Here is a 26781-nt window from a genome sequence, read left to right as displayed (position 1 = left end):
GCGAAAATGAAGCAATTAGAAGCAGTTGTAAGCTCTCTCTCCTGGATTGGGAGCTGCAAGGGGTTAATCAGTCTGGCTTTACTAAGTGTCTCTGTCAGGCTTTTATCTGATCCTTCCATCCTTCCTCCCTTCCTCCCCTGCCCACCCCTTTTGTAAATGTCAACCACTTCCTGATAAGCCTAGTAGTGGTGAATTTCACACCTTTCTTTTCTTTGTGAAGAAACCTGGGTGTTAATGGTACAGGATTGAGTACCATTGTATGTCTCTAGCTGTCTGTTAGTAAACCTGAGGGATGCCTGTGGAAAAAAAGTAGGAGAAGGTGAAGAAATTTGAGAAATGAGACTAAAAAATAGGTTCAAACTGGTCTCATTTTCAAAACGGGTATTTGTTTTATTAGCAACTTTTAGATGTGTATTCGAAAAACAATAATTTTAAGGAAGCTTAGTATTGAGAGTCTCAAAGAATCTGCAAAGGAAAGGCTTAGACTGCTGATTGCTAAAATTAAACAGAAGAACAGTCAGAAAGAAAAACTGAAGACTCCTCTTTTTATTCTACAGGTGTATTTACAGGATACAGTCATGGAAACTTGGTCAGTTGATCAGGTCTGCAGTTGGCTGGTGGAGAAAAACTTAGGAGAGCTAGTACATAGGTTTCAAGGTGAGTTGTTTATACTTTCAAAAATGTTAATTGAGCAGTTGAGATATTGAGTGTCCTCTGTCATTGATTTCTTTTTTCCTAATGCATGTGAACGTTGATGTGGAGTTGCTACAGTAGGAAACTTTCATTTCTTTACCGGCTGTAGCAGAGTTTGCCTTTGACCTAGTATCCATGAGAAAATTATTTCAAAAAGAACTCAAAATAAATCTTGAGTTACTTAAATTACGTATTTGATATATACATTTAATATTGCTTTTGTCCAGGATGTGCCTTTTTAATCAGCTCTGTATAGTGTTGGATTTACAAGTATTGATTACTGCCTGGGAGGTACATTAAGAAAACTTTTCCAAAAAGATTTTTTTTCCTTGTGAAAACAATGTTAGAATCAGAAGAGGGGAGGCATTAATGTGGATGTAAAAAATTTTATTGTGACTCCATGTTGCAGTACTTTCTTAGGAGCAGACATGCATTTGGAATTACGCAATATTAGTGTTCTATTTTTGCAAAAACACAGATAATTTTATAACTGCAGAGCACAAGTTTAGATGCTCTTTTTAACATGAGAGATAATTCTGCCTGGTCAGGGTGCCATGTTTTACGGTATTTTACCCAGTAGACAGGTAGAGATTTTTTCTCTTTTTCCCAGAGGAAGAAGTAAGTGGGGCTGCTCTCCTAGCACTTAATGATCGGATGGTTCAGCAACTGGTAAAGAAAATTGGGCACCAGGCTGTTCTAATGGATTTAATTAAAAAATATAAGCAGAAGAGTCAAGAGCTGAAGTCCCCTGGAGAAACAGCCCTGATCACACAAGCAGAGTAAGTGTTCATGAATGCCCTTATTTTTGATTCTGTGCTTTCCCTAAGATGACTGTAGCATGGTGTATGGAGTTTAAACTTTGTTGAAAATTGTGACCATTTTCAGCTTGTGTGTACAGTAACAGTTTTTGCAAAGTTTTATGAATCAAGATATTTTTTCTTTTAAGGCACCAGGTTTTTAAACTCTTAACTCCAGTTGTTAGGGAAGACCTATAAGCCTGAGGTTCTTGTGTAGAAATCTCTGTAACAAGCAGTTAAAATATAACACAAGCAGAAATGAACTCCTGAGTTTAGGTCTTAAAGTTAAGACTTGAGGAAGGCATCTTTTTCTGCTTCTTTGCTTTCCCCAAAGCTATTTATGTATGTATTTACTTATTTGTCCAGCATTCCTTATAGTAACTAATTTATATTCTTTTCTAGAGGCCTTCATAATATAATTTGCTAAAGATTTTTGCTGCACTGGCTTTCAAGAGTGTTCTTGGAGCCACTGAATGCCATGGTAACATCCCACAGAAGTCTTGTAGAAAAATTTGTGATAGTTTTGAGGTTTTAATTTTTTTTTTTAATCATTGACTTCTGCCATAAAAAGGAATGATAACAAAAATTATAAAATTAAAAAATTCACTTTATAATCTATGCCCCAGTATCATTTCAGGCCTTATGATTTGGCTTTTCAATATTTGAAAAATTTGCCAGATTTCTACATTTAAATAACTACTGCATTCTGATTATTCACTAATTTTAAAAATAAGGTTATGATGTTTGATGAAATCCATTCCATGTTTTTACTTTAGTTTTTTTTTCAGTATATCTGTAAAACTCTATGTTTCTGTCTTGCTTTTTTGTAAGCAATGCAATGTTAGAGAGCTCTAACTTAGGTAATTTGATTTCTAGAGAATTTGGATATTTGGGACAAGGAGGGGGATTAGGTCAGCTTGAAGGACTAGCCCACATTTGGTCTGGAGAGTCTACCATTTGATTTATTCAAGGAATTTCTTCTAAATGTTGTTTTGACACGTCTGTGTAAAAGATATGTGACTTTTGATGCAGTTCCCATTGTATGCCTTTACTCCTCTGCACCATAGGGAGGGAGTAAACCTCATATAGAGCTCAAAGTAATTTCCCAGCATTCTTGGATGAATTGGACTCTTGAGCTGGAAGTTCCCCTCAGTTGACTGGAATCTTGATGTTGCCTTAGACACAGCTTGGAAGAAAACTGACAGCCTTTTTTCCCACTGCAAAGCAGTTTATAATGTTCTCTAGTAAATGAGAACTAACTGGACTGCCAGGAAGTCTGGGCATCATTCCTGGTCCTACCACTGACTTGGATTGATTGAATTAAATGTTGACACTCCTTTTGCTTCATCTGCAGGTTGTGAAAAATAATACATGCTTAATTCCATGTTAATCACACTGATGTTCAGAGTATCATAATCTCTGAGAAAATAGCTCCTCCTTCTCCCACACTAAAATATAGTCTTTTGTTAAATATTAAGCATTATTAATGTGGTTTATAAAGCCATTTTGAAATGTAACCATGACTTAGAACATTGGTTTTCCAGGGGCTGAGTGGGGATTCTTCATTCTACCCAGTAAATAGTTGATTCTAAGGTTTGTGTTGTTTTACATTCAAATTCAATTATTCTGGTGCAAAATCACAATTTCAAGTAGGTTTATAGGTTATAGTTAGTTAAAATATTTATCGGCTATATTTGCTTCTTGACAAATATGTAGGCACTTGACAAATATATTGTCATGTGGGAGTCATAGTAATAGAAAAAAATGTATAAGAATATGCTATTTTTTTAGTTAAATAATTTTAATAAGTTCTTAATAAAGATGGGAAATTTTATGTAGTAAACAGAACCCAGAAACTAGGTATTAAACCTGGATTACAGATCTCTGTTCTGATACTAGCTACTCATCTAACCTTGGAGATTTGCTTGACTTTTCTTACTTTCAACTGTAAAATGAAGTGGGTAGAATAAATGATGCTTAAGACTCCCTCTGAAGAGTTTATAAAGTGGCAGCCTAGATCAGAGTTTACAGATGGGTTCTAACTTTAGTGTTTCATTTAACGGCTAACAGTTGCATGGTATGTTACTTTGAAAAAAATTTGCAGGCCACATATGGACAGGATACTTGGCATCAGACTCAGACTTAGGCAAATGACAGGAATATATAACAGGAAGGAGTATATCCAGTTGCTTTTTGTATTGCTCTTGTTGAAGCCGGTAGAAAAATCACTGGACAGGAAGTTGGAAAGTTGGAAAACTGAGGTAATGGGTGCTGTTACTGAGTAGCTTGTGGTGGTAAGCAAGTTGCCTTTCTTTCAGTTGTATCACTTAGAAGATGAGGGAGTTAGTGAAGAGTGATTCAAAGATCATGAAATTCCACAAATAATAAAAGGTGCCCCTAGATGGCAGGGAAGAGAGAAAGGATCTGATATAGAGTTCATTTTTTTTTTTTTTTTTGCCAAATAATAATGTTAATCAACAAAGGTATATTCTGTTATTACCATTGTTTCTTAAAGGAAAGGATTATCAATAACACCATTTTTAAATGTGATGGATGAGTGAACTGGCATCATCCACCTCCTGGCATGTATAAACTGGTAGTGAGTGAGATGGCCCCAGAGGGTTTTTCTTTCAATGCTCTTAGTCATTACTCTAATGTGGAGCTTGGAATGGACACAGAACATAGTGTTTACTCTGAGCTGATTTATACCTTCAGAGTCATTATGACAGCAACAGTTGAATACCCTAGACCCACCTTTTCTATTTTGGTGACAGGGATGAAGAGTCCTCCAGTCCAGCCAGTGGTGGGAAACAGATGCCATCTTTCTATCCCGCTGACAACCTTGATAATGGATTAATTGATCACAGAGTACTGAAACAGAGGTGGGATGGACAACTTCTAAACATCTTTAAGCCAACTGATAATATTTGTCTTTATTTTTATGAGGTTTCATGTTTAAATGTACTTATAAGTGGAAACTGTTTTTCTGGAAGGGATTTTTGTAAATCAAGTGATGAAGATATTTGGTAAGAGATGAAGGTCAATTTTTTTAATCTTTGCATTGAACAAGTTAAGTTTTCAGATGATATTATGTGTCTTTCAAGGACATGTTGTTAAGGAAAAAGATGATTTTTATGTCATAAACTGTCCAGAGTGATTGGCAGTAGCCACAAATATGGAATTTGTTCTGCAAATAGTGTCTTAGTCTTATAGAATTAGCTTTTTGCGGAGTCTTTTTTTTTTAATTTGAATTAACAGTTTTGACCACTCCTCACAGAGGCACTGCTTTGTTAAACATTTCCTTATATCCCTACACTGGGTTTTATGAGCTTTAGTCAAGGCAATGGCAAGCCACTCCAGTACTCTTGCCTAGAAAATCCCATGGATGGAGGAGCCTGGTAGGCTGCAGTCCGTGGGGTCGCTAAGGGTCGGACAGAACTGAGCGACTTCACTTTCACTTTTCACTTTCACACATTGGAGAAGGAAATGGCAACCCACTCCAGTGTTCTTGCTTGGAGAATCCCAGGGACGGGGGAGCCTGGTGGGCTTCCATCTATGGGGTCACACAGAGTCTACGACTGAAGTGACTTAGCAGCAGCAGCAGCAGTAGCAGCAGTCTTTCAACATATGGGCTACACTGGAACAGAGGGAAACTATATATCTGGAGAGACGACCCGGGAATGTGGCACTAAAAGCCCTGAGGGGGCCTGTAGGTAAGATACGGTCCAAGAGTCATGGTCGCCAATCTAGCATTTCCCGGCCACCTGCCCTGTGCAGTTCGGGCATCACCCTGATACCTGTTCTTTTCTGCAGTGGCTGAGCAAATGCTTTTCTTTAAGTGTGCTGTCATGGAAAGGAGAGATGTCAGCTGGCACCATGTGATCAGGCGATAGTCAAGCCAGAGTGTCATCCTTCATAGTTTCACTTTCCATTAGCATCTCATTTAGTCCACACAGCAGCCCTGTCAGGTCGGTATTATTCTCTCTTTCTTGTGAATGAGTTAAACTGAGATTTAGAGAAGTCAAGGGGCTTCTATCTAGTTTCCCAAATGGGCTGTTCTCACCTCAGCACTGGATATACTGCCATCGGCACGGGAGTTCAGGGGACCAAAGGCAGCAGCCTTAGCCCCTGGCCGCCCAGCCCCAGCAGCCCCGTGAGTGAGTGCAGGGAAGCTTGGCACCTTTGACCAGGAGCTCTTGCAAATGGGCTTCGTCTCTGGGCGTCCTCTCTGCCCTCTTTCTCTCTCCATCACCTGCAACCTTGCACTCTCATCCCTGGGCTCAAAGGCTCCAGCTCTTCAAGTGGTAGAATCCATCTTCTTTCACACTATTGGCTCCCACTTGCAGGTGATGAATGAGGAGGTAGAGACAATATCCTAGGTAGGGCTTGGTCCCCAGTGTCTTCCTGGTCTGAACTGTGGTTCAGAAGATGTAAATATGTTTTAATGGTGGCTTCATTCACCTTTCTGTCCAGGGGTGCTTGTTGATTCCCAGTGCCATCTTTTGATGTGGTTCCAGGTGTGTGGAGTCAGTCGGGGGTCTTCAACTACCCCTTCATGAAGCTGCCAAAAGTTGCCAGTCCCTTCTCTGACTGTTCAGTAGAGACAGGAAGAGCAACGATTAGCCCCAGTGGTCCAACACTGACACCACTGTGAATCAGTATTCAAACCAAATCATGGGAATAATAACCACAAATATGTCTGTCACAGGGCTCCTGTGAACCATTATCTAAAGATAGATAACACCTGCTCAGGGCTAAGCACAGGAAGCCCTGGAAAGCACTCAGAGAACCACGGTCTACTTAGCATGGCTCCAGGTAGGAAGCTCACTTTGCTGAGGACCTCTTTCCTCTCCCTTCTTGCTGCCAGTAGATGAGGATGCCCCTTTCTACAGGTTCTCTGGGTCCTTTCTTTTTCCTAAGCTCTCTGATGATATTCCATTCTTATATAGTCCTGCAGTGCTGGCTGAGTCAGATTATTATGCCTGTTTTTTCACATGGCTGATCAAAAGCACAACCAGTGCTTCAGGGTATTTTTCATTCTTTGTAATGTCTGGCATGGAGGAGGAAAGAAAAACAGAACTGTGTTAGAAATGGAGAAAAATAGGAGAGTTTGGAAACCGGAGTCTCATATCTTTCTTCTAATCATAAAATATCTTCTATGTGCCTGTTGGCTGCTCATCACAAGCACCACAGTTAAGCATGTCCGAAAACTGAACTCATGTTTCTTGCTTTAGTGTATATTTAAGTGTAAGAAATACAAATTCGCTAGAACCCAGTGACAGGGATAGAGACACAGGTGCTGGAAAGCCAGGGGTCAAGCTGTCCCTCACTCTCACGGAGCCGCGTGATGGCCATCTCCATCTGTCTTTTGCTTCCCTCATCTGCTTCATGCCCTTGCTTATTCCTTTGAGGATGGATTTATCCTACTATTCATGTACACTCTGTCCCATTCAGACTGGCTGGCCTATGGCAGGCTCACCACAGCACTGCCTCCAGGAAATTCTCCATGAAAAGAGCTCAGATCATCCCAGGTAACAGACTCAGTCTTTCAGTATCTGGGGAAGAGGAATTGGTGGGGGGGGGTTCCAGTGCAGGTCAGATGTCCCCTGCTGGGCAGTCAGCAATGTGTGGGCAGATGAGGACAAGGCAGACGTACCTGTTTTAGATAGTTTTGCTCTGATTCTGCCATTTATTCAGGGCTATGGAATGGGGAGGGATAGAAGATTTTTTCCCCTCGCACATCCTATCTCAGAGACAGGCTCCATCATCCAGCCATGTGAGTTAAAATCCGATTCCTGGTTGGGGAACTGGATTCCACATGCTGCAACAGAGTTCATATGCCACAACAACAAAAAGAAATCCTCATGTAGCAACAAGTATCAAGGATCCTGCATGCCACAGTTAAGAACTAAGACCTGGCACAGCCAGGTAAACAAATATTTTCTAAAAATCACCTATCTCCTGCCCTTCTGCCCAGGGTGCTATTCATTCAACAGGTGTTGATTTAAGAGCCTATTGCACAGTTCCTGGGTCAGGCTGTATTCTTCCCTTCCCTTCTCTACCTGTTCATCATTGAAGATTCTGCTCAAAAATTCCTCTTTCTGAAGGAAATGCCCCCCGGCCCCGCCACTGATAGTCCAACTCAGGCAAGGAGCCCTTTTTCTACTGTGTAGCATCCTCTACCAGAGAAGGCAATGGCACTCCACTCTAGTACTCTTGCTTGGAAAATCCCATGGGTGGAGGAGCCTGGTGGGCTGCAGTCCATGGGGTCGCGAAGAGTCGGACATGACTGAGCGACTTCACTTTCACTTTTCACTTTCATGCATTGGAGAAGGAAATGGCAACCCACTCCAGTGTTCTTGCCTGGAGAATCCCAGGGACGGGGGAGCCTAGTGGGCTGCCGTCTATGGGATCACACAGAGTTGGACACGACTGAAGCGACTTAGCAGCAGCAGCAACAGCAGCATCCTCTACACACCCCTTTCTTTACTTATAAGACTAGATAATGGAACTGATCACTTTAAAATCTGTATTCCCTCCATAGTTCAAAAGCATCAATTCTTCGGCGATCAGCTTTCTTCACAGTCCAACTCTCACATCCATACATGACCACAGGAAAAACCATAGCCTTGACTAGATGGACCTTGGTTGGCAAAAGTAATGTCTCTGCTTTTTAATATGCTATCTAGGTTGGTCATAACTTTCCTTCCAAGGAGTAAGCGTCTTTTAATTTCATGGCTGCAATCAGCATCTGCAGTGATTTTGGAGCCCCAAAAAATAAAGTCTGACACTGTTTCCACTGTTTCCCCATCTATTTCCCATGAAGTGATGGGACCAGATGCCATGATCTTTGTTTTCTGAATGTCGAGCTTCAAGCAAACCTTTTCACTCTCCTGAGTCGGACACGACTGAGCGACTGAACTGAACTGATTCCCTCCATAGAAGTGATACCTGGGCAAAAACCATACCCTTTTTCCCTTGTGAGCAGAGCATTTGGCATAGTACCTGGCAAACAGAGGCTAAATAGGAGTTTTTTATTTGAAATGAGGATGTATGGTCCAATGAAAGACTGAACACACCTTTACAAGACAGCATAAGTATTTGAATAGCATCAATTTCTCTTTAGATATTTTTGATACAATTCCTGCTAAATATGCTCATTTTTTGAACAAAATTAAACCCCAGGAGTTTTTGGGCCACTCATACATAGCAGGCTAGCAAGCTGATGTTTAGCTACAAGGGTTTCACGAAGCCATGTGCTTTAATGAGGTGAGAAAGGATGGTGGATCGAGTGCCAGGTTTGGGATCTCACACACCTGGGGTGGGAATCCAGACTGTTACTTGTTGTCCAGTGGGTCTCCGCACATTGTGTGATGGGAACCCCCACCTGCAGGTGCGTAACAGTGAAGGTACCTGGCAGCTGTTATAATCCCACACAAGGTGGCCGTCATTATTCTTGTGATAATTTCTCCTATGTTCCCCAAAAGGAACATGTGTTTTCCATCCAGATCATTTGCAGACAAGAAGTAAAAGAAGGCTCTAGAGGCAAGACATTCACATGACTTTGACTCTTGAAACAATGTGGGTGTCCCAGTGGATGAATTTCAAGTTCCAAGGAAACACATGCTGCTGTGACACAAAGCAGCTTTCTTTGGTGATAGGTGATCCCATGCTCTTTGCTGAATTGCTTAAATGCCCTTTCTTGATGGAAAACTTATAAGGTCCTGTCCTCAGCATGTGTTGGCGATCCTTTAGAAAGATATTTTTTCTTTTACAATGCCATTCTTCATTTTTCCTCTACACTGTTTGAAACTGTTTGTTTGCCTTTTGGTACCTAAGAAGGCATGAAATCAGGTAAACAGGTAGAGGTTTCCTAAATGCCACTTTAAAAACACTTGGCCTGAACTTTAAATATATGTGTGTGCAGATGTTTTGCTTCAGCCTTTGGGTGTAATTATAAATTAGTCACAATTTCATACATGTTTTTAAATTATTTTAACGATGACTTTTTTTTCTAGGCCTGGTTGCTATTACAAAATACTGTAGATTGATCTTACCCACCTGCTTATGCTCAAGAGGGCAAATATCAGTAGGTCCACACTTGACATATTGTTTGTAGGCAATGCCACATACACAGCTGAAATAAGGAGCAGCACCCTTGTGTGTGTGTTTTATCCATCACATAATAAGGGGAGGTTCAAAGTACAGCAAGACCACCCAAGTGATACATTGTCACATTTAGATGCTGAATCCCAGGTCAGTGAAACAAGAGTGCAGTGCTACATCCCTCATCTCCTACCCTACAGATTCTGTCTGGCCCAGAATTCTTTGTGTAACATCTATTAACAGGACCCACCTTAGGGACTGCTGACTTAATGGTTTCTTACCTGAGTCAGGGTCCATTCATTCATTCCATAGTAAACATTTAGCTAGTGCTTACTGGATGCCAGGCCCTGGGAGGCACAGAGGATACAGTGGGGAGCAGGGCAGGCCAAGCCTCCCACCTCACAGAGTTCTCATTCTAATAGTGAGGAAATAATAAATACCTATGATATTACATTGTAAATATATTTAAGTGCTATGAACGCTGATAAGGTGAAAAAAAAGGGAGAAATAGAGGAAATGGTGTGTGTAAGTGCATGTGTATGTTAGCTTCAGGAGGGTTTTCAGGGCAGTCTTTTGACTTTGACTAGATGTTGCTTGAGCAGAGACCCAAATGAGATGAAATGAGGAACATTGGCTTATCAAGTTAGAGCAGAAATTTGCTTCAGTGGAGGATATCTGGACGCAGCCAAACAGGAATTGCAGGGAAAACTAGGCTGTTGTGACTGATATAAATAAGTCTCTGACTCCTGCTCATTCTTATTAACTAATAGGAAGTCTTCAGAGAGATCAAAGTAAACTTGATTTCTAGTCTCTTCTTCTCTTTCGTTCAGTCCAAAAGTTACTGAAAATACACCATGAACTAGATATTATATAGACAGTGGGTTAAGTGGGGGCAATTTTGTCCTGGCCTAGGGGAACTCAGATTCTGACAAGAAAGATACAGAAGTTAATAACTGCAATATTGAGAAGGAGACAGAAATAGAAATGCACGGGGTATAGAAATAGCACAGAAAGAAAGATAAATGAGACTTTTAGGGAAGTAAGTATGGAGAAGGCCCCTGGGGGAGGTCTTCTCAAAACTGAAGGCGGCAGGGGTGGGTGGGTGGTGGATTTGAAACATAATTTGAATTTCATCTGAAGAAAAATGGAGCAAGAGAAGAAAAGAACATTCCCAGAAAAGCAAACAGCACGCGCAAAGGCACAGGCACCTGAAATGGAGCAGGACATTCTATTCGGAATACGTGCTTTTGGAATGTGAGAGACCGAGGCAGAGAAAATGGACTTGCTGGAAATGAAGAGGGGCGGTGTTTAAGAGGCAAGAAGGCCCTGTGCTGTGCCAATGGACAGGACAGTGCTCTGTAACTGTGACTGAACATTAGAATTTCCTGGAGAACTTAAATATATCAGGGCCCTATACCAGTGCTTGTCAAACTCCAATATAATTAAAAATCATCCAGGAATCTTATTACAATGCACGTTCTAATTTAGTAAGTCAGGAGTGGGACCTGAGATCCAGCATTTCTAACAGGTGCCCTAAGTGATGCTAGTGTTGTCTCACGACTATCCTTTGCAGTAGCAGCAAGGCATTTCTGGGTGTAAAATAGATTAAATGCTTGTGCCTCTCCTAAATTCATATGTTGAGACCCTAATCCCAATATGATCGTATTTGGAGGGAGGGGCTTTGGGGAAGTAATTAGACCCTGAGGATGGACTCCTCATGGGTGGAATTAGTGTCCTTATAAGAGGCGAAGAGGCCAACAGGACTTCCCTGGTGGTGCAGTGGTTAGGACTGCATGCTTCCATTGCAAGGGGGTGTAGATTCGATCCCTGGTCAGGGAACTAAGATCATACTTGCTGTGGGTCATGGCCAAAAAAATAGTACTTTTTTTTTTATAAAAAGGAAAGAGACCAGAGAGCCAGCTCTCTCTCTTTCTGGCATGTAAGGACACAGTAGGAAGACAGTCTTCTGTAAACCAGGAAGAGCACATTTGCCAAGAACCCAGCTTTGCTGGCACCCTGATCTGGAACATCCAGACTCTGTAACCATGAGAAATTAATGTTTGTTCTTGAAGCCACCCGTGTGTGTATGTGTAGTTGCTCAGTCAGATCAACTACATATCTGATACGTATCTGACTCTTTGTGACCCCTTGAACTGTAGCCTGTCCATGAAAGTTTCCTGAACATTTTCCTGAAATTTTCCATGGACAGTCTCCTCTGTCCATGAAATTTTCCAGGCAAGATTACTGGAGTGGGTTGCAATTTTCTACTCCAGGGCATCTTCTCAAACCAGGGATCGAAACTATATCTCCCACGTCTCCTGCATTGGCAGGCAGATTCTTTACCACTATGCCACCTGGGAAGCCCCTTAAGCCACCGGTTTAGTGGTACTTTGGTATAAATCAAGTTGCTTCAATCTTTAGAAATAGGAAACTTTTATTTGTATGAAGCTACATGGTTGAGGAACTGGCAAGTCACAGCCTAGATGGCACACAGTTGGGACAAGACTACTCAGTCTCTTTTTTTGGCCCCAAAAGTCACAAAAAACCAGCACTGTGGGCCAGATTTGAAAAGTGAGTTTTTCCAGGCTCATCCCTATTTAGCAGATGCTCTGAGGATGTAAACTGTTCACATGAGGTCAGGGTTCAAAAACCTAGTAGTATACAGGCGGATTAATAAGAAACTGTCCTGAACCACCTGATTTGGGTAATTATGAACTACAAAATTGTAGTGCTGAACATTTTGCAACAACTGCATAGGTAATGTCTCATTACTTTTTCTTTTTTATGAATGAGAAATAAAAAAGAAAAAGAGGGACTCAGATATGATAGCTCTATGAGACCTGTTTTTGTGACTGTCGTGCTAAAAATTGTAAATATTGAGGGTAAGGTCACATTTCTGGATCTTTGTCCATCTGTCAATACCAAGAAGAATTGGGGAACAGGGAGAAATAAAAGATGTATTTATTTTATGCTTCTTTTCTTGATTAGTCAATACCCCCAAAATTCCTGGCTCCTTGAATCTCTCACTGGCAACCAAGGACAGGGAGGGTTTGAGAGATGTCTGTCTGTATTATAGCACAGTGCTTGATGCCAGCCACATCTCTACCTCTGCTTTCTGCTTGATTACATGTTCACACATGTCTTTCAGAAACTAAATTCCTCTGGAAATTTCATAGATTAAATGGCAACTGTGATAGCCCAGAGCTATAAAACATAAATTAAAAGCACACATCAAATGATGAGAATGTGGAGCAAACATTTTCTGAATTACTGGTGGTTGCAGCAACAAAACAGCATTTCTTTCATAGTCCATGCATGTCTTGCTGTGACATCGTTCTATATTTTCAGAGATGGCATCTCACCTAGCTCATTGACATGTATATCTCTACTGGGTTTTTCAAAAACTTCTTGTTTACTTTGTTTTCTTAGCAGTGGAAAGTCTTGCCTAGGTAAAGTAAAGCAGGTGATTCACAGAGTACCGGTCTAATAACACAGAAGCAACATTTCTGTTGAACTTTGTAGTTTGGTGAACTTCGATCCCTGTTTTGAAGATGTGTATTATAAGGTCCTTTTATGTCCTACAGTTAGATGACAGCAAGTTCTTTAAACAGATGTCTATACCTTCTCTTACTTGACTCCATTCTCTTCTTCTGTGTTCCCAAAACACTGAAGCTTTTAGATGTGGTTACATGGCATTTTGTTTTAGACTTGATAATAGAAAACTGGACACCCTGATATATACCATTTTCAGTGTATAGAGTCTGCAAGTTTCTGTGTGGAAAAGAATAAAATGAATGTAGGCTTGTGGAACACAGTCTTTCTATTAAATCCCTGGAGAGCACAGTATTTGTCACTGATTTGTCTTTCGATGCTGAGAATGCTACCACTGATAGAGGTGGTTCTTTACATGTGAAGACCAAGCCTGCTAGTGAGAATGGCTGTTCTTCACAGGAAAGACTTCCACTTGTCTCCTGCTCTTCTTCCTTAAGGACCGGAAAGCAATACCATTTTATAGGACTAGAAAAGCATCACAGTCCCTCAAGGTAACAGGTTATCTCCAAGCTGGGGACCCCTAGAGAAAGGTGTCATTTGTGGCCCAAATTTTAGGAAAGTAGACCTGATTCGTGACTATGACGCCAAAAGTCAACCAGAATTCAGTTGAGTGTGACATGAACTCTGTCCTTGGTTCTATAAAGAACCCACATGGGATGTAGCTAAAGCCTGGTGAGAAAACTTCGGGAGGGTTTTCTCAGTGGTGGTTGATTTTTATGAAGTTTGCATAGCCAAGGTCTAATTCTTAGGTATCTTTTGTGTATACAGAGGGCTGTACTCCAATCCCTAGATCTGCCTCTCTTGCATTGGGGTCCCACACATTTTCATATCTCAAACTTGAGGACTTAGTGATGTCACACTTCTCTCCGCTAGCACGTCAGCTTGATGCCTTCCTGTTCAATGGTTCCTTTATCATGGGTGGGTTGTTTTTAATATAACAGAACTCCCCTTTTCAAAAGATGTCAATTTCATGTGTGAAAACACAAGTTTAGGCAACTTATGACTGTCTTTGTTTATCTGTCATAGAATATTATATTTAACATTTTTACATCTCTCTCAAATGTTCCTGAAGCTTTCTATAACATGTTGTTATAGAACTGTTACTAAATAACTATAACTATATAGCAGTTATAGTTCTAGAACTGTTAAAGAACTGTTATAGAACTGTAGAACAACTGTTTTCATTCAACAATGGCATTAGGGAAATCAAAACAGGTAAGAAAGCAAGACATAGTTGATGAGTACCCATGGAGCCAGTGCTGGACCAGGCCATGTGGGGGATTTAGACAAGGAAGACCACCAGAGAGCCAGGAGAGAGGGGAAGACATCTACCTGGGGAGAAGACCTAAAATGAACCTAGAAGAATGAAGGAAGCTTTGGGCATTCAGGGTGAGGGAAACAACTGTTGGCACATGCATAGTGTGTCCTGGAGATTTAGAAGGCTTGAATCTTGGCTGGATCTGAGAAAAAACACTGGATGCTAGCTGATAATAAAATGGCACACAAAATTGGACTATATAATGAGCTGTCCTAATTGTTGAATAAGTTATATACACTGGTGGTAAAACAAGTAATCCTTGCCCACATGTATGTCTCTCCTGCTCCCTACCAAGGCTCCACTTCTGTTTCTGTATGTTGAGATTTTTCCTTAACAGACTGGAACTCCATTGGCCCTTTTCTGCATAGGGCCATCTCCCTTATTCTAGGTGAGGCCCATATTGTCTGTTTCTTGGGAGTAAAAATAATTAGATGATTTTTCATTCTTAATAAAGTGTTACAGTCAGTGAGCTTCTTCCTGAGAACCTCTATCTCATAATTTTAAAAAAACACTTATTTATTTATTTGGCTGCATCAGGTCTTAGTTGAGGTACGCAGATCTTTGATCTCCCTTCCGTCATGTGGATCTTTTTTGTTTGCAGCATGAGAACTCTTGATTGAGGCATGTGGAATCTAGTTTCTTGTCTGGGGATCGAACCTGACCCCCGTACCCTGGGAGCACAGAGTCTTAGCCACTGGACCAACAGGAAAGTCCCTCATAATTTTTTAAATTGGCACATATTGCAATAATAATATTGATAATTATCAAATGTGTCCGCTTAAGTTTATTGTTGGTTTCATTTTATTACAAATATAAAGTCTACATAGACACTGAGTGTTTAGTGCAGTAGACTGATTCAGTTAGACTGGGAATCATTCCTAGCCGTTAACATGTTTTAAAAGCTTTATTGTACTGTGAACCCAGCGTTGTGACCCATTGAATTAAAGACCTTTGTTTTCTGATATTATCTTGTTAAGGGGCACTGACTCTGAAGTGGAAACAGAAATATCAGCATCCTCTTAGTTTGGGATTATTTCTGCTCCATGTTCTTACTTTGAGCTGACTTCCACAGTGTTCTGCTCAACTCTACCTCAATAATGATATGAATAATCATAACCTCAGAGTAAGGATTTTTAAAATGCAATGCAGATATAGAATTTTAATATTTTTATGAATGGGTGGTGATTATGCCTGCAGTTATCTGCACTCAATTAGAGTGTGTTTTTAATTTCTGATTCTATTATTCTGTATAATATTAGTTTTGACTTGTGTTAGTTAGCATACTTTGCATTCTGTTCACTTCCAAAATATCTTGTTGTTTTAATGTAAAGAAAAGGAAAATTTGTTGCCTCTGATTTTGTCTAATTAGGAGCAAGATGGACTGTCTGGCTTTGATTGAGCCTATATGTGTCTAGTCACATTCTAGGCATTTGACAGAAATAAGAACATGCTATATATACAGTTCTTACCCTGATGTTGAAGAGAAAAGACATATATAGAGAAAGAAGATAAAAATTGACTCAAGACCTATTTTATAGCATTGGAATGTAGAAGTTATTCATTGATGAGATACTATATAAGACTAGCAACCTCAACAGTCTAAAGGGGTCATGCAAGCTACCCCGCGCCCAGGGTTAGGGCGGTGGCCGAGAGGAGCTGTACCGCGTTCAGGAGGCGGTGGCTGCTTGGGCACCGGAGGGCCAAGAGGAGCTGATCTACATTCAAAGCAGGAGGCGCGGCCTTGAGGAGATACCCCTCGTCCAAAGTAAGGTACAGCGGCTGCGCCTTGCTGGAGCAGCTGGGAAGAGATACTCCACGACCAAGTGGAATATAAGAATCCAGTGTTCTGGGGAGGAAGAAACAAGATGGCGGAGGGATAAGATGGCAAGACCACTTTCTCCCCCACAAATTCATCAAAAGAACATTTGAACGCGGAGTAAAGTCCACAAAACAACTTCTGAATACTGGCAGAGGACATCAGGCTCCCAGAAAAGCAGCCCATTGTCTTCTAAAGGAGAGAGAAGAAATTCAGCTCCACCCACCAGAACACCGACACATGCTTCCCTAACCAGAGAACCCGGACAAGTCACCCGTCCAACCCCACACGCAGCGAAGAAACTACGTAATAAAGAGAACTCCACAAACTGCAAGAAGAGGGAAAGGCCACCCCAAGCAAAGCAATATAAGCAAGATGAAGAGGCAGAGAAATACCCAGCAAGTAAAGGAACAAAATAATTGCCCACCAACACAAACAAAAGAAGAAGATATAGGGAATTTACCTGATAAAGAATTTCAAATTTTGATGGTGAAAATGATTCAAAATCTTGAAAGCAAAATGGAGTTACAGATAAATAACCTGGAGAAAAGGATTGAGAAGATGGAAGAAAGATTTAATAAGGACTTAGAAGAAATAAAAAAGAGTCAATATACAATGAATAATGCAATAGATGAGATCAGAAACACTCTGGAGGGAACAAACAGTAGAATAACAGAGGCAGAAGACAGGATAAGCGAACTAGAAGATAGAATTGTAGAAATAAATGAAACAGAGAGGAAAAAAGAAAAACTAATTAAAAGAAATGAGGACAATATTAGAGACCTCTGGGACAATGTTAAACGCTCCAACATTCGAATCATAGGAGTCCCAGAAAAAGAAGACAAAAAGAAAGACCATGAGACAATACTTGAGGAGATAATAGTTGAAAATTTCCCTAAAATGGGGAAAGAAATAATCACCCAAGTCCAAGAAACCCAGAGAGTCCCCAACAGGATAAACCCAAGGCGAAATACTCCAAGACACATAGTAATCAAATTAACAAAGATCAAACACAAAGAACAAATATTAAAAGCAGCAAGGGAAAAGCAGCAAATAACACATAAGGGGATTCCCATAAGGAGAACAGCTGATCTTTCAACAGAAACTCTTCAGGCCAGAAGGGAGTGGCAAGACATACTTAAAGTGATGAAAGAAAATACCCTACAGCCCAGATTACTATACCCAGCAAGGATCTCATTCAAATATGAAGGAGAAATCAAAAGCTTTACAGACAAGCAAAAGCTGAGAGAATTCAGCATCACCAAACCAGCTCTCCAACAAATGCTAAAGGATCTTCTATAGACAGGATACACAGAAAGAGTGTATAAACTTGAACCCAAAGCAATAAAGAAAATGGCTACGGGATCGTATTTATCAATAATTACCTTAAACGTAAATGGGTTGAAATTTTCAAAAAGGCTAGGAAACAATTCTCATAGCCATCAATAGTTCAGTGTTGAGTTCATGAATAGTTTTTAAAGTTTGGGACAAACTGTAGTATTTGCTATTTGAAGTACTATTTGTAATTGGCATATTACGATGTAACGTTGGTCTTCATTTCCATCTTAAAACGCCTAAAAATGCCTAACAGGTTTTTAGATTTGTGAATTTTACTTGAAATGTATGTTACGATGTTACTAAACCTGCAGAAATATTGAAATATTTCAGAGAACTTATTCACTGTACATTTAATTTATTTTATTTATAAAAGTTATGAACTGTAGAAAGTTTTACTTGTTGGGTCAAATGCTTGTTGCTTCAAATGCTTGTTGCATTTGAAGTGCTAGTTACAAGAAAATCAAATACCTTCAATGTATAAATGCTATTAAGTTTTTAAAGGACTCTGGAGTATAAGTAAGTTTGTTTAAAGAAATTTAGTCTGTTCAACTTGAAAAAAATAAATAAAATTGGAAAAAAAAAATAAAATAAAAATAAAGGGGTCATGCAGTTAAATAGACTTGAAATTCATAGGGAAAGGAGATAGATGTTAAAATGTTGTACTGAAACCAAACTTAATGCCTGCACAGTTACAGCACCTTTCAAAATCTTGGGAAGGCACAAAATACAGCCAATGAAACTTGCCATTACTTTAGAATCTTGGTCTAAGTCGATAAAGGAGAGATCACGCGAGAAAGAAATAAGAGAATAAGAAAGGAAATAGGGGTTGTAGACGAGTAATTGCCCCCTAGTACCTTCCCAATAAACATTGCTTGAATGAATGAATGAAATAAGAGGGGAACATATTGGAAAATAGTTTGGTCTGAGGCACAAATTTCTTCTGGGAATTGCCTGTTGCTGTATTGAATCAAGTGTTGAATTATCAGTGTGCTTGTTTTAGCCGGGACGTGTTTTCACCACCAATATAGTTATTGCCAAAGGGGAAGAAAGGAGAAAGATCTTATCACGAAAACAGAGCAGAATTCTTTCTCCAATTTCCTTTATTCCTCATGTTTTGTTATATGTCTTGCATTCTTACAACATATGACCTAAAATTCTAAAGGAAGCTGGTCTTTCAAAGCTCATCTGAATTTTGTTTGGGCTACTAAGTAGTCCATGCTTGTGCCAGAAGATTAACCTACTTAGGTTAATTTAGAAAATCTTTCTTTGTCTTCAGCTTGATTTACTTCTATTACTTCACTTCCTTTCCAATCAATCCTATTAGTGAAATGGACTGAACGCTACCTCTTGCCTCTGGTAACTTGCTTGAAAATTTTAGGTTTTACACACTGGATCAATCACTGATTTTAAGGTTTTAAAGTGGTTCTGATATTTAATTTTATAAACAAACTTACTGAGATTTAACTTTCATAACATAAAATTCACCTATTTAAAGTATACAGCTCAGTTAATTTTAGCAAATTTATGCCAGTGTGCAGCCATTGTCGCAATCTGTTTTGAAACGCTTTCATCACCCTAAAAAATTCCCTGGTGTCCTTTTTTCAATCAGTCTCCTCTCCCACCCCAAGCCCCAGGCAACCACTGATCTGCCTTCTGTAGCTATCATTTTCTGTAGCCTTTTGTAGAAACTTCATTTGAGAGATCAGAATATCTAATACTTATTTTAAATTTAGAGACCAAGTTTACCTTATTAAAATAGCCAAGAACAACTAAAGTGACTCATTAAGTGACTCGTGTACTTCACTACAATATTATTTATTGTAGTGAAATAAGTAATAATACATTAATTGAATTAATAAATTAATTTTATTTTCAGCCAAATAAATTAATTAGAAGAATTTTCTGAATCAGATGCAAAGTAAGACTTTATCACATGCCTAATTTGCTTTGAATTGCAATTTACTCTCTTTTAGTTAGATATCTTGTTCAGTTTTAAGCTATGCATTCCCTATTGCCTCCTCAAGATACATGGATCAGCATTCTTCCCAACTTCAGACTGTCTTCTATAGCCTATGTTGTTATGATATTTTTTCCAGAATGACAAGTATTTGTGTGTGTGCAAAGGGAAAGAAAACAAGAGATACTCGATGAACCTTTAAACATTTGTACAAAGATGACTGGATGGAAGATGGGTTGACAATGTCCATATATTTAGGTCTCAAGAATGTGGTTTCTATCATCAGTTCTCAGGGTATCAGTTCAGTTCAGTTCAGCTGTTCAGTTGTGTCCGACTCTTTGCTACCCCATGGACTGCAGCACACCAGGCCTCTCTGTTCATCACCAACTCCTGGAGTTTACTCAAACTCATGTCCATTAAGTCGGTGATGCCTTCCAGCCATTCTCTCAGGGTATAGAGAATTAATAAGTTGCATATATTTGAAATAGAATTTCATTCTTTGTGTTTTTTATTTCACAGAAGGAATGTGAGACACATTCTAGCAAGGAATAAAGCCTTACAATGGACTAAGTCCTACGTCTTACCAGAGTTTCCTTATGATGTCAAGTGCATGCTAGCAGAACAGAAGTGTCCTGATCACAGCATGAGGATAAGGATCATTGAGTTCCTCCAGGCGGACATGACCAAGTATCTGGAAGGCTCACTGTGAGTAATAACAGGGCAGACTTGCTGCCTTGGGAGAGGGCATGTTTTCAGAATAGACTTGAAGTCATTTGGAACCCATTCTCTTCAGATTTTGCATGACAAATTGGTAACAAGTCCAACATTGCCCAATATTTGAATGTGTGTGCTATGTTCAGTCATGTCTGACTCTTCTGTTACCCCATGGACCCTCCAGGCTCCTCTGTCTGTGGGATTCTCCAGGTGAGAATCCTGGAGTGGGTTGCCATTTCCTCCTCCAGGGGATCTTCCCAACCCAGGGACCGAACCCATGTCTCCTGTATCTCCTGCAATACACTGAGCCATCAGGAAAGCCCTTATTCGAGTGTCTACATTATCACATAGAAATATTTGAAGAAAAGTGAATGTAATTTGGACTCATAGGGAGGAACACGGGCTTCTTGAACTGAAAAATGTCCTCTCTGTTACTCTGAACAGGTACCCCACTACCCAGCAGTATAACAACGTGGTCAATGCCCTACTGCAGGCCCACCCTTTCCTGGATGAGGACGGCTGTGGCTTTGTAAGTGACCACATGGCACCATTCGGTTACTCTCAACCCTCCTTAAAATAAGAGCCTTGTGCTGTCCACTAATTTCAGGCCTCATTCCCTTTCCCTCAGTCTCTCTCCCTGTTTATCTAGGTCTGTCTGTTTCTCTTTCTCTGTCATTTTCTGTCTGGTCTCTCTCTAACTCCATTCCCTTGACCATCTCTTCTGTCTCTTGCTCTCAGTCCCCATCTTGTTCTTAGTTTTGGTCTTTCTCTCTCTGATCTGTATTTTTTTTTTTTTATGATTCCTATGTCTTCTTTTAAAAAAAAAACAAAACATTTTTTTTTAGAGCAGTTTTAAGTTCACAGCAAAATTGAGAGAAAGATACAGAGATTTCCCAAATAGCCCTTGCCCCTACACATCCCTAACATCTAACATCCCTCGTTATCAATGTCCACCACAGAGAGGTAATTCATTACAACTGATGAACCTACACTGACGCATCATAATCAGCCAAAGTCTATAGGTTACATTAAGGCTCGTTCTTGGCATTGTGCAGTCTGTGTGTGTTTAGACAGATGTATCCATGATTATTGTATCATATATAGTATTTTCACTGTGCTAAAAATCCTCTGTGCTCCACCTGTTCATCCCTCCCCATCTTCCTCCGTCCTCCGTGGTCTTCTTTCTCTCTGTTATCCTCTAGAAAGATGATCAGAATCTCTCTCTCAAAGCTATCTGGAAGCTCATGTTTAACCGTGAGTCTCTAGGAAGGATCTTCAAGAGATGCCATACTAGAAAGAGAAGCTGTGACTGCACCTACATCCATGCTTTCATCACTAGAATGGTTCTTGCCTTTCTTTAGACCCATGCAGCAGTTGTATAGTTTTGAGGTCTTGACCTGCAGCCTCACTTGATTCTTTCATGGCTCTGCTGTTCTGACAAAAAAAGATCCTCATGGTGTTCTGGGGCAGCAGTTCTCAACTCTGGCTGCACATCAGGATCCCCAGAGATGCTGATTTAGTTGATCTGAAGAAGAAACCTTTGCATCTTTAAAAGTACCCCAGATGATTCTAATGTGCAACCAGAGTTGAGAAATACTGTTCTAGAGGTTTCAGTATAAGCTTTGCTCTCTGGATCTGAAGTCCCTTGGCTTTAAAAGCTGGGGATCTCCATTGCCCAACAGTGTAAACATACTTAACTCTACTGAACTGTACACTTAAAAAAGTCAAGGTGGTTAAAAAATTTTGAGTGCATTGTGACACTGGAACTGTATGATTTAAGGGACAATTGTGGAGAATTATAGCTCTTATACCTAAAGCTATAATGTCTATTAGTTCTTATATCTCTAGGTGACATACATACATTGGCAATTGTATCTAAATAAGATGAATGTCCTTTGTACTTTATTTTCACAGACATCTGTGAGAAAAATGTTTTGCTGTACTTTCTTGGAGATGTGGAATATAAGAAATTAGTTCCAATCTAACATTTAAGGTCTCTGTTTGCTTTCTTCCCTCCCTTGCTTTGCTTTTTTTCTTTCTTTCTCTCTTTCTTTCTTGGAAAAAGTTCATTATATACCGATAGAATCATAGAATTTTCTGAGTGGGAGAGGGCCTTCAAGATTATTTTTCACCACCCAGCCTCAGAAAAGACATATCTAGAACCAGTAACTTTGAAGTCAGACTGGTATTCAGCTACCCTTGCTTCTAGTATGATATCCTTTCAAAAAATATTCTGTTGTATACAAAAGCATACTATAAAGTAAACCAAAATTTCTCAAAAAAAAAAAAAAAGTACAAACAAACCTGGGGTCCTAGTATTGATAATTACCTGACATGACATGAATTCCTTCTACACTTAAGATATAATATTTGCCAAAAATTAGTGTTACTGTTTATAGAGTTAGTTGTGTTTTAAAGAAATAATCTAAATTTGTTGTTTCAATAAGTTATACTTTCGTGGGGTTCAAAAGCTATAAAAGGATATAAATGGAAACGTCTCCCTCCCACCTCTATCCTCCAGTCATCCAATTTTCCTTCCCAGAAGTAACCAGTATTATTAAAGATTCCTCCCAGAGAATCTTTGCCTATATGTAAGCAAATACATATCTATCTAATTACATTTTGACCTTTAGTTTCGTGGTTATCAAATGAGACAAACAGAAAGTTATGAATAATGCTTACTTTGATCTTGTGTGCTTTTTGCCCAAACCTTTTCCCAGTGATGTTCACTAAAGATGGCTCACTGTTAAGAGACCTGCAAAGCTGCTTAACACATTATGGTCCAGGTTTGTACACATGCAGTGAAAGGGGAACCTTTGGGGCATGGTAGGTGTTTGCTCAAACTCTCCCCACAAGTGTATGTGAGGCTGTGTATCTAATGTAACAGTGGAAGATGTAGAAAATTGTTTAGAATATTAATGTGAGAGAGAGAGCACACAAGCGAGGAAGCATTTGGTTGTTTTTAGGACTAATTTTATTCTTAACTTTTAAAAATTTAAGTATAATTGATTTATAATACTGTATTAGTTTTAGGTGTACAGCAAAATGATTTGATTATATATGTATGTATATATAAATATACAACTTTTCAGATTATTTTCTATTATAGATTGTTACAAGATTTTGATAGTCACAATTTTTTATTTCAAAAAATTTCAAATCTAAAACAGAAGTTGAAAGACTGTTACAGCGGACACCCATACACCTTATAACTAGATCAAGGTTTCTCAGTCTGGCCAGTATTTGTGATGAGAAGATATTTTCAGACCCAAAGGTGATAGACAACAATTTTATTGTTTCTATAGGCTTATTCAAACCTCTTTGAAGCTTAACTGCCCTGTTTTATAATTTTACACAGTTTTTATGGAAACGAGCCCTCAAAGATCGCTTTAAGTATGTTCGAAGACCCATAGAAGATGATGAACAAGTGATGAGAAATAAGTGTAAATTTGGACACCGAAGAGGCCAGACAAGGAAATCTCTTGCTGATATAAAATTCAATGAAATTAAAATTGTCCAGATAAAAGTAAGATTGAATATTTAATTGTTCTGACAACTTATTGGTTGACTGATTAAGGAGTAACAAATACTAAAATAATTAAAGCAAAACAAAATATCCTTTTGAAAATTTAACATGTGGGTCAGAAACCAAGAAAATCTGTTTTGCTTTTGTGAATGAGAGTATTTCCAGAAGAGGGTCTCCAAAAACCTGAGCAGAGGGTTTATTGAACATCTCAAGTTTATTCTTTCACAGTCTTCAAAAGACCTGGAGAAACTCTTAAGTTCTGGATCTTTGAATAATTTCTTTACCTCTTATCCTAAAATGTGTTTTACGTTCTTGCTGTTCTTATTACTGCTGCTGCTGCTAAGTCACTTCAGTCGTGTCCGACTCTGTGTGACCCCACAGATGGAAGCCCACCAGGCTCCCCTGTCCCTGGGATTCTCCAGGCAAGAACACTGGAGTGGGTTGCCATTTACAGAAAGTTTTTAATCCTCATATTGTAGGGGTCAAGTAGCCTCTGGTTTCAAGGTTTGGGAAGGAAGATAATCCACACACATGGGTACGAAACTCCGCAGTGTTCTTGCTTTGTACAGAGACAGCCCTGAGGAGCTTTGGGCCAAGGGCCCCTGGCAGCGTCTGGAGATTCCCTGCTCTACAGTGGGTTTGCTGTACTGTAATGTTGATGTGGGTCCTAATTATCTGAGGTTCTATAGATATTATCTACTTCATGGCCCCCAGATGTTCTCAGAAACAAAAATGTCCCTTGCTAATAAAATAGACTGAGCACCTTAGGAAGAATGTCCTAACTATCAAGTTCAAGAAGCTAAATCTCATGTCCCCCGAAATACTATTTTTCCCTCAATCCAGTATGAATGAGTGGGCTTCCCTGGTGGCTCAGTGGTAAAGAATCCACCTACAGTGCAGGAGCTGCAAGAGCCTCAGGTTTGATCCGTGGGTCGGGCAGATCTCTTGGGGGAGAGCATGGCAACCCACTCCAGTATTCTTCCCTGGAGAATCCCATGGACAGAGAAGCCTGGCAGGCTACAGTCAGTCTACAGGGTCGCAAAGAGTCGGACATGACTGAAGCAACCTAGCACTCACGCAGCACAACATGAATATGTAAATCTAACTTTTCACTATAAGCACATTTATGCTAGTGAATGTACTCGGTGTAAATATTCTGTTTTCTTTTTCAGCTGGTATAATTATTTAATATTAATAGAGTAGCCTATCAGATTATCTCAATTTTATTGTCACTACTTATAAGTCCCAGGGGACGGGAGTATTTTTTAAACATATTTTGTAAACTATTCATTCTAGCATTATACATAAGAAAGATTTTAGATCAAGATGTATTTTAAAATATCTTCTTATGTAACTTTCAAAGTGTTTTCAAAATGACAGTCCAGTTAAGGTAATACAATTTTATATCTGCTTTTTGATGAAAAGACAAGACAGATGAAAGGTACACAGATTAAGATGTGATTTTATAGAAACTTTAACTGCAATATTCCAATTGTAAACTAAGATCATAAGATAGAATTAGATTTGTTTAAAAATATATTTTATATTCTTAAAGAGCCACTTTGTAAAGGAACATAATTACATTATGCATAAGTATTCTCAAAATATGTGATTTTCCTCATAATACAAACGGAGTTCCTTTATAAATGAATTAATATTTTACAAATTCAGTTTTATTTCTTTCCCTCTGATGCATGTTCCACCAAAATTCACTGGAGTAGGATGAAAGGTAAAATTGGAAAAGCAGTCATTGTCCCCAGCAAGGGTAAGCCCTCGGGGTCCGAGGTCACCCTGACAGACACAGGCTAAATGGCAGCTCCTCTCTTGTGTTGCAGAGAAGGCAATGGCAAGCCACTCCAGTACTCTTGCCTAGAAAATCCCATGGTCGGAGGATCCTGGTAGGCTGCAGTCTATGGGGTCTCTAACAGTCGAACATGACTGAGTGACTTAACTTTCACTTTTCACTTTCACACACTGGAGAAGGAAATGGCAACCCACTCCAGTGTTCTTGCCTGGAGAATCCCAGGGACAGGGGAGCCTGGTGGGCTGCCGTCTATGGGGTCGCACAGAGTCGGACACGACTGAAGTGACTTAGCAGCAGCAGCAGCAGCTCTTGTGTTGAGCCATCATTGACCCAGTCTGTACAGTCATCTTTCCATTCTTTCTCAGAACCACCTCAGTTCATCTTGTAACTGTGCCCTTTGTGGTTCCTATCTTGGAGTCTCCTAGACATGCCTGCATCTTAGATTGAATCCTACTGGAAGGACTGATGCTAAAGCTGAAGCTCCAATACTTTGACTACCTCATGCAAAGAGCTGACTCACTGGAAAAGACTCTGATGCTGGGAGGGATTGGGGGCAGGAGGAGAAGGGGACAAAAGAGAATGAGATGGCTGGATGGCATCACCAACTCGATGGACATGAGCTTGAGTGAACTCTGGGAGTTGGTGATGGACAGGGAGGCCTGGCATGCTGTGATTCATGGGGTCACAGAGTCGGACATGACTGAGCAACTGAACTGACTGACTGACTGAACGGCCATGCCGGCGTCTTTGCTACAAAAAGAAGAGGGATTGAATGTATCAGGGCCCAAGATGAGTTAAGTTGCAACAAATTTTGATTTTGACCTTCCTGCCACCTGGGGCAAAAAGAGGTCATTGTTAGCACCTAAAGAGACAACGTTTTTCCTGCCAAGCAAATCTAATTGCTAAGAATTTACTTTTCTCCCTCTTACAAATGGAGCTACACATTGCTGGCTCTTTAAACACCATAATGTCTCTGTTTGTGGCCTAATGTTCTGTAAAGCCAAGTGCTTCAAAGGACGGGAAACATTTTACACTAGAATATTACAGAAACAATATATTTCTGTATTTTGTACCCTCCATAGTGACTAAGCAAATGGAAAAACACTACGAAGAGTGGAGGGACAAGTTCAGTGAATACACCACTTATCTCATGGGATTTT

General features: G+C 39.8%; 1 protein-coding gene across 6 annotated transcripts in view; it reads left to right on the top strand.

Moving 5' to 3' along the window:
* The first annotated feature begins 223 nt into the window (after positions 1 to 223).
* The window catches only part of SAMD3 (sterile alpha motif domain containing 3), a 48258-nt gene continuing 21700 nt past the window's right edge, over positions 224 to 26781 (top strand). Inside the window, exons 1-7 of one of the 6 annotated variants that reach the window (XM_088840941.1) lie at positions 224 to 319; positions 558 to 657; positions 1304 to 1472; positions 4265 to 4372; positions 20097 to 20282; positions 20736 to 20820; positions 23650 to 23817. In XM_088840941.1, the coding sequence (XP_088697067.1) occupies positions 579 to 657; positions 1304 to 1472; positions 4265 to 4372; positions 20097 to 20282; positions 20736 to 20820; positions 23650 to 23817 (795 nt within the window). In that variant the 5' untranslated portion in view covers positions 224 to 319; positions 558 to 578. The other 5 variants (XM_088840939.1, XM_088840940.1, XM_088840937.1 and 2 more) reach the window with 5 other exon arrangements.

This window comes from Moschus berezovskii, chromosome 10, assembly GCF_049115385.1.
Source record: "Moschus berezovskii isolate FMDL1 chromosome 10, NW_MosBer_1.0, whole genome shotgun sequence".
NCBI lineage: Eukaryota > Metazoa > Chordata > Mammalia > Artiodactyla > Moschidae > Moschus > Moschus berezovskii.
This window is presented reverse-complemented; position numbering and strand designations above follow the sequence as displayed.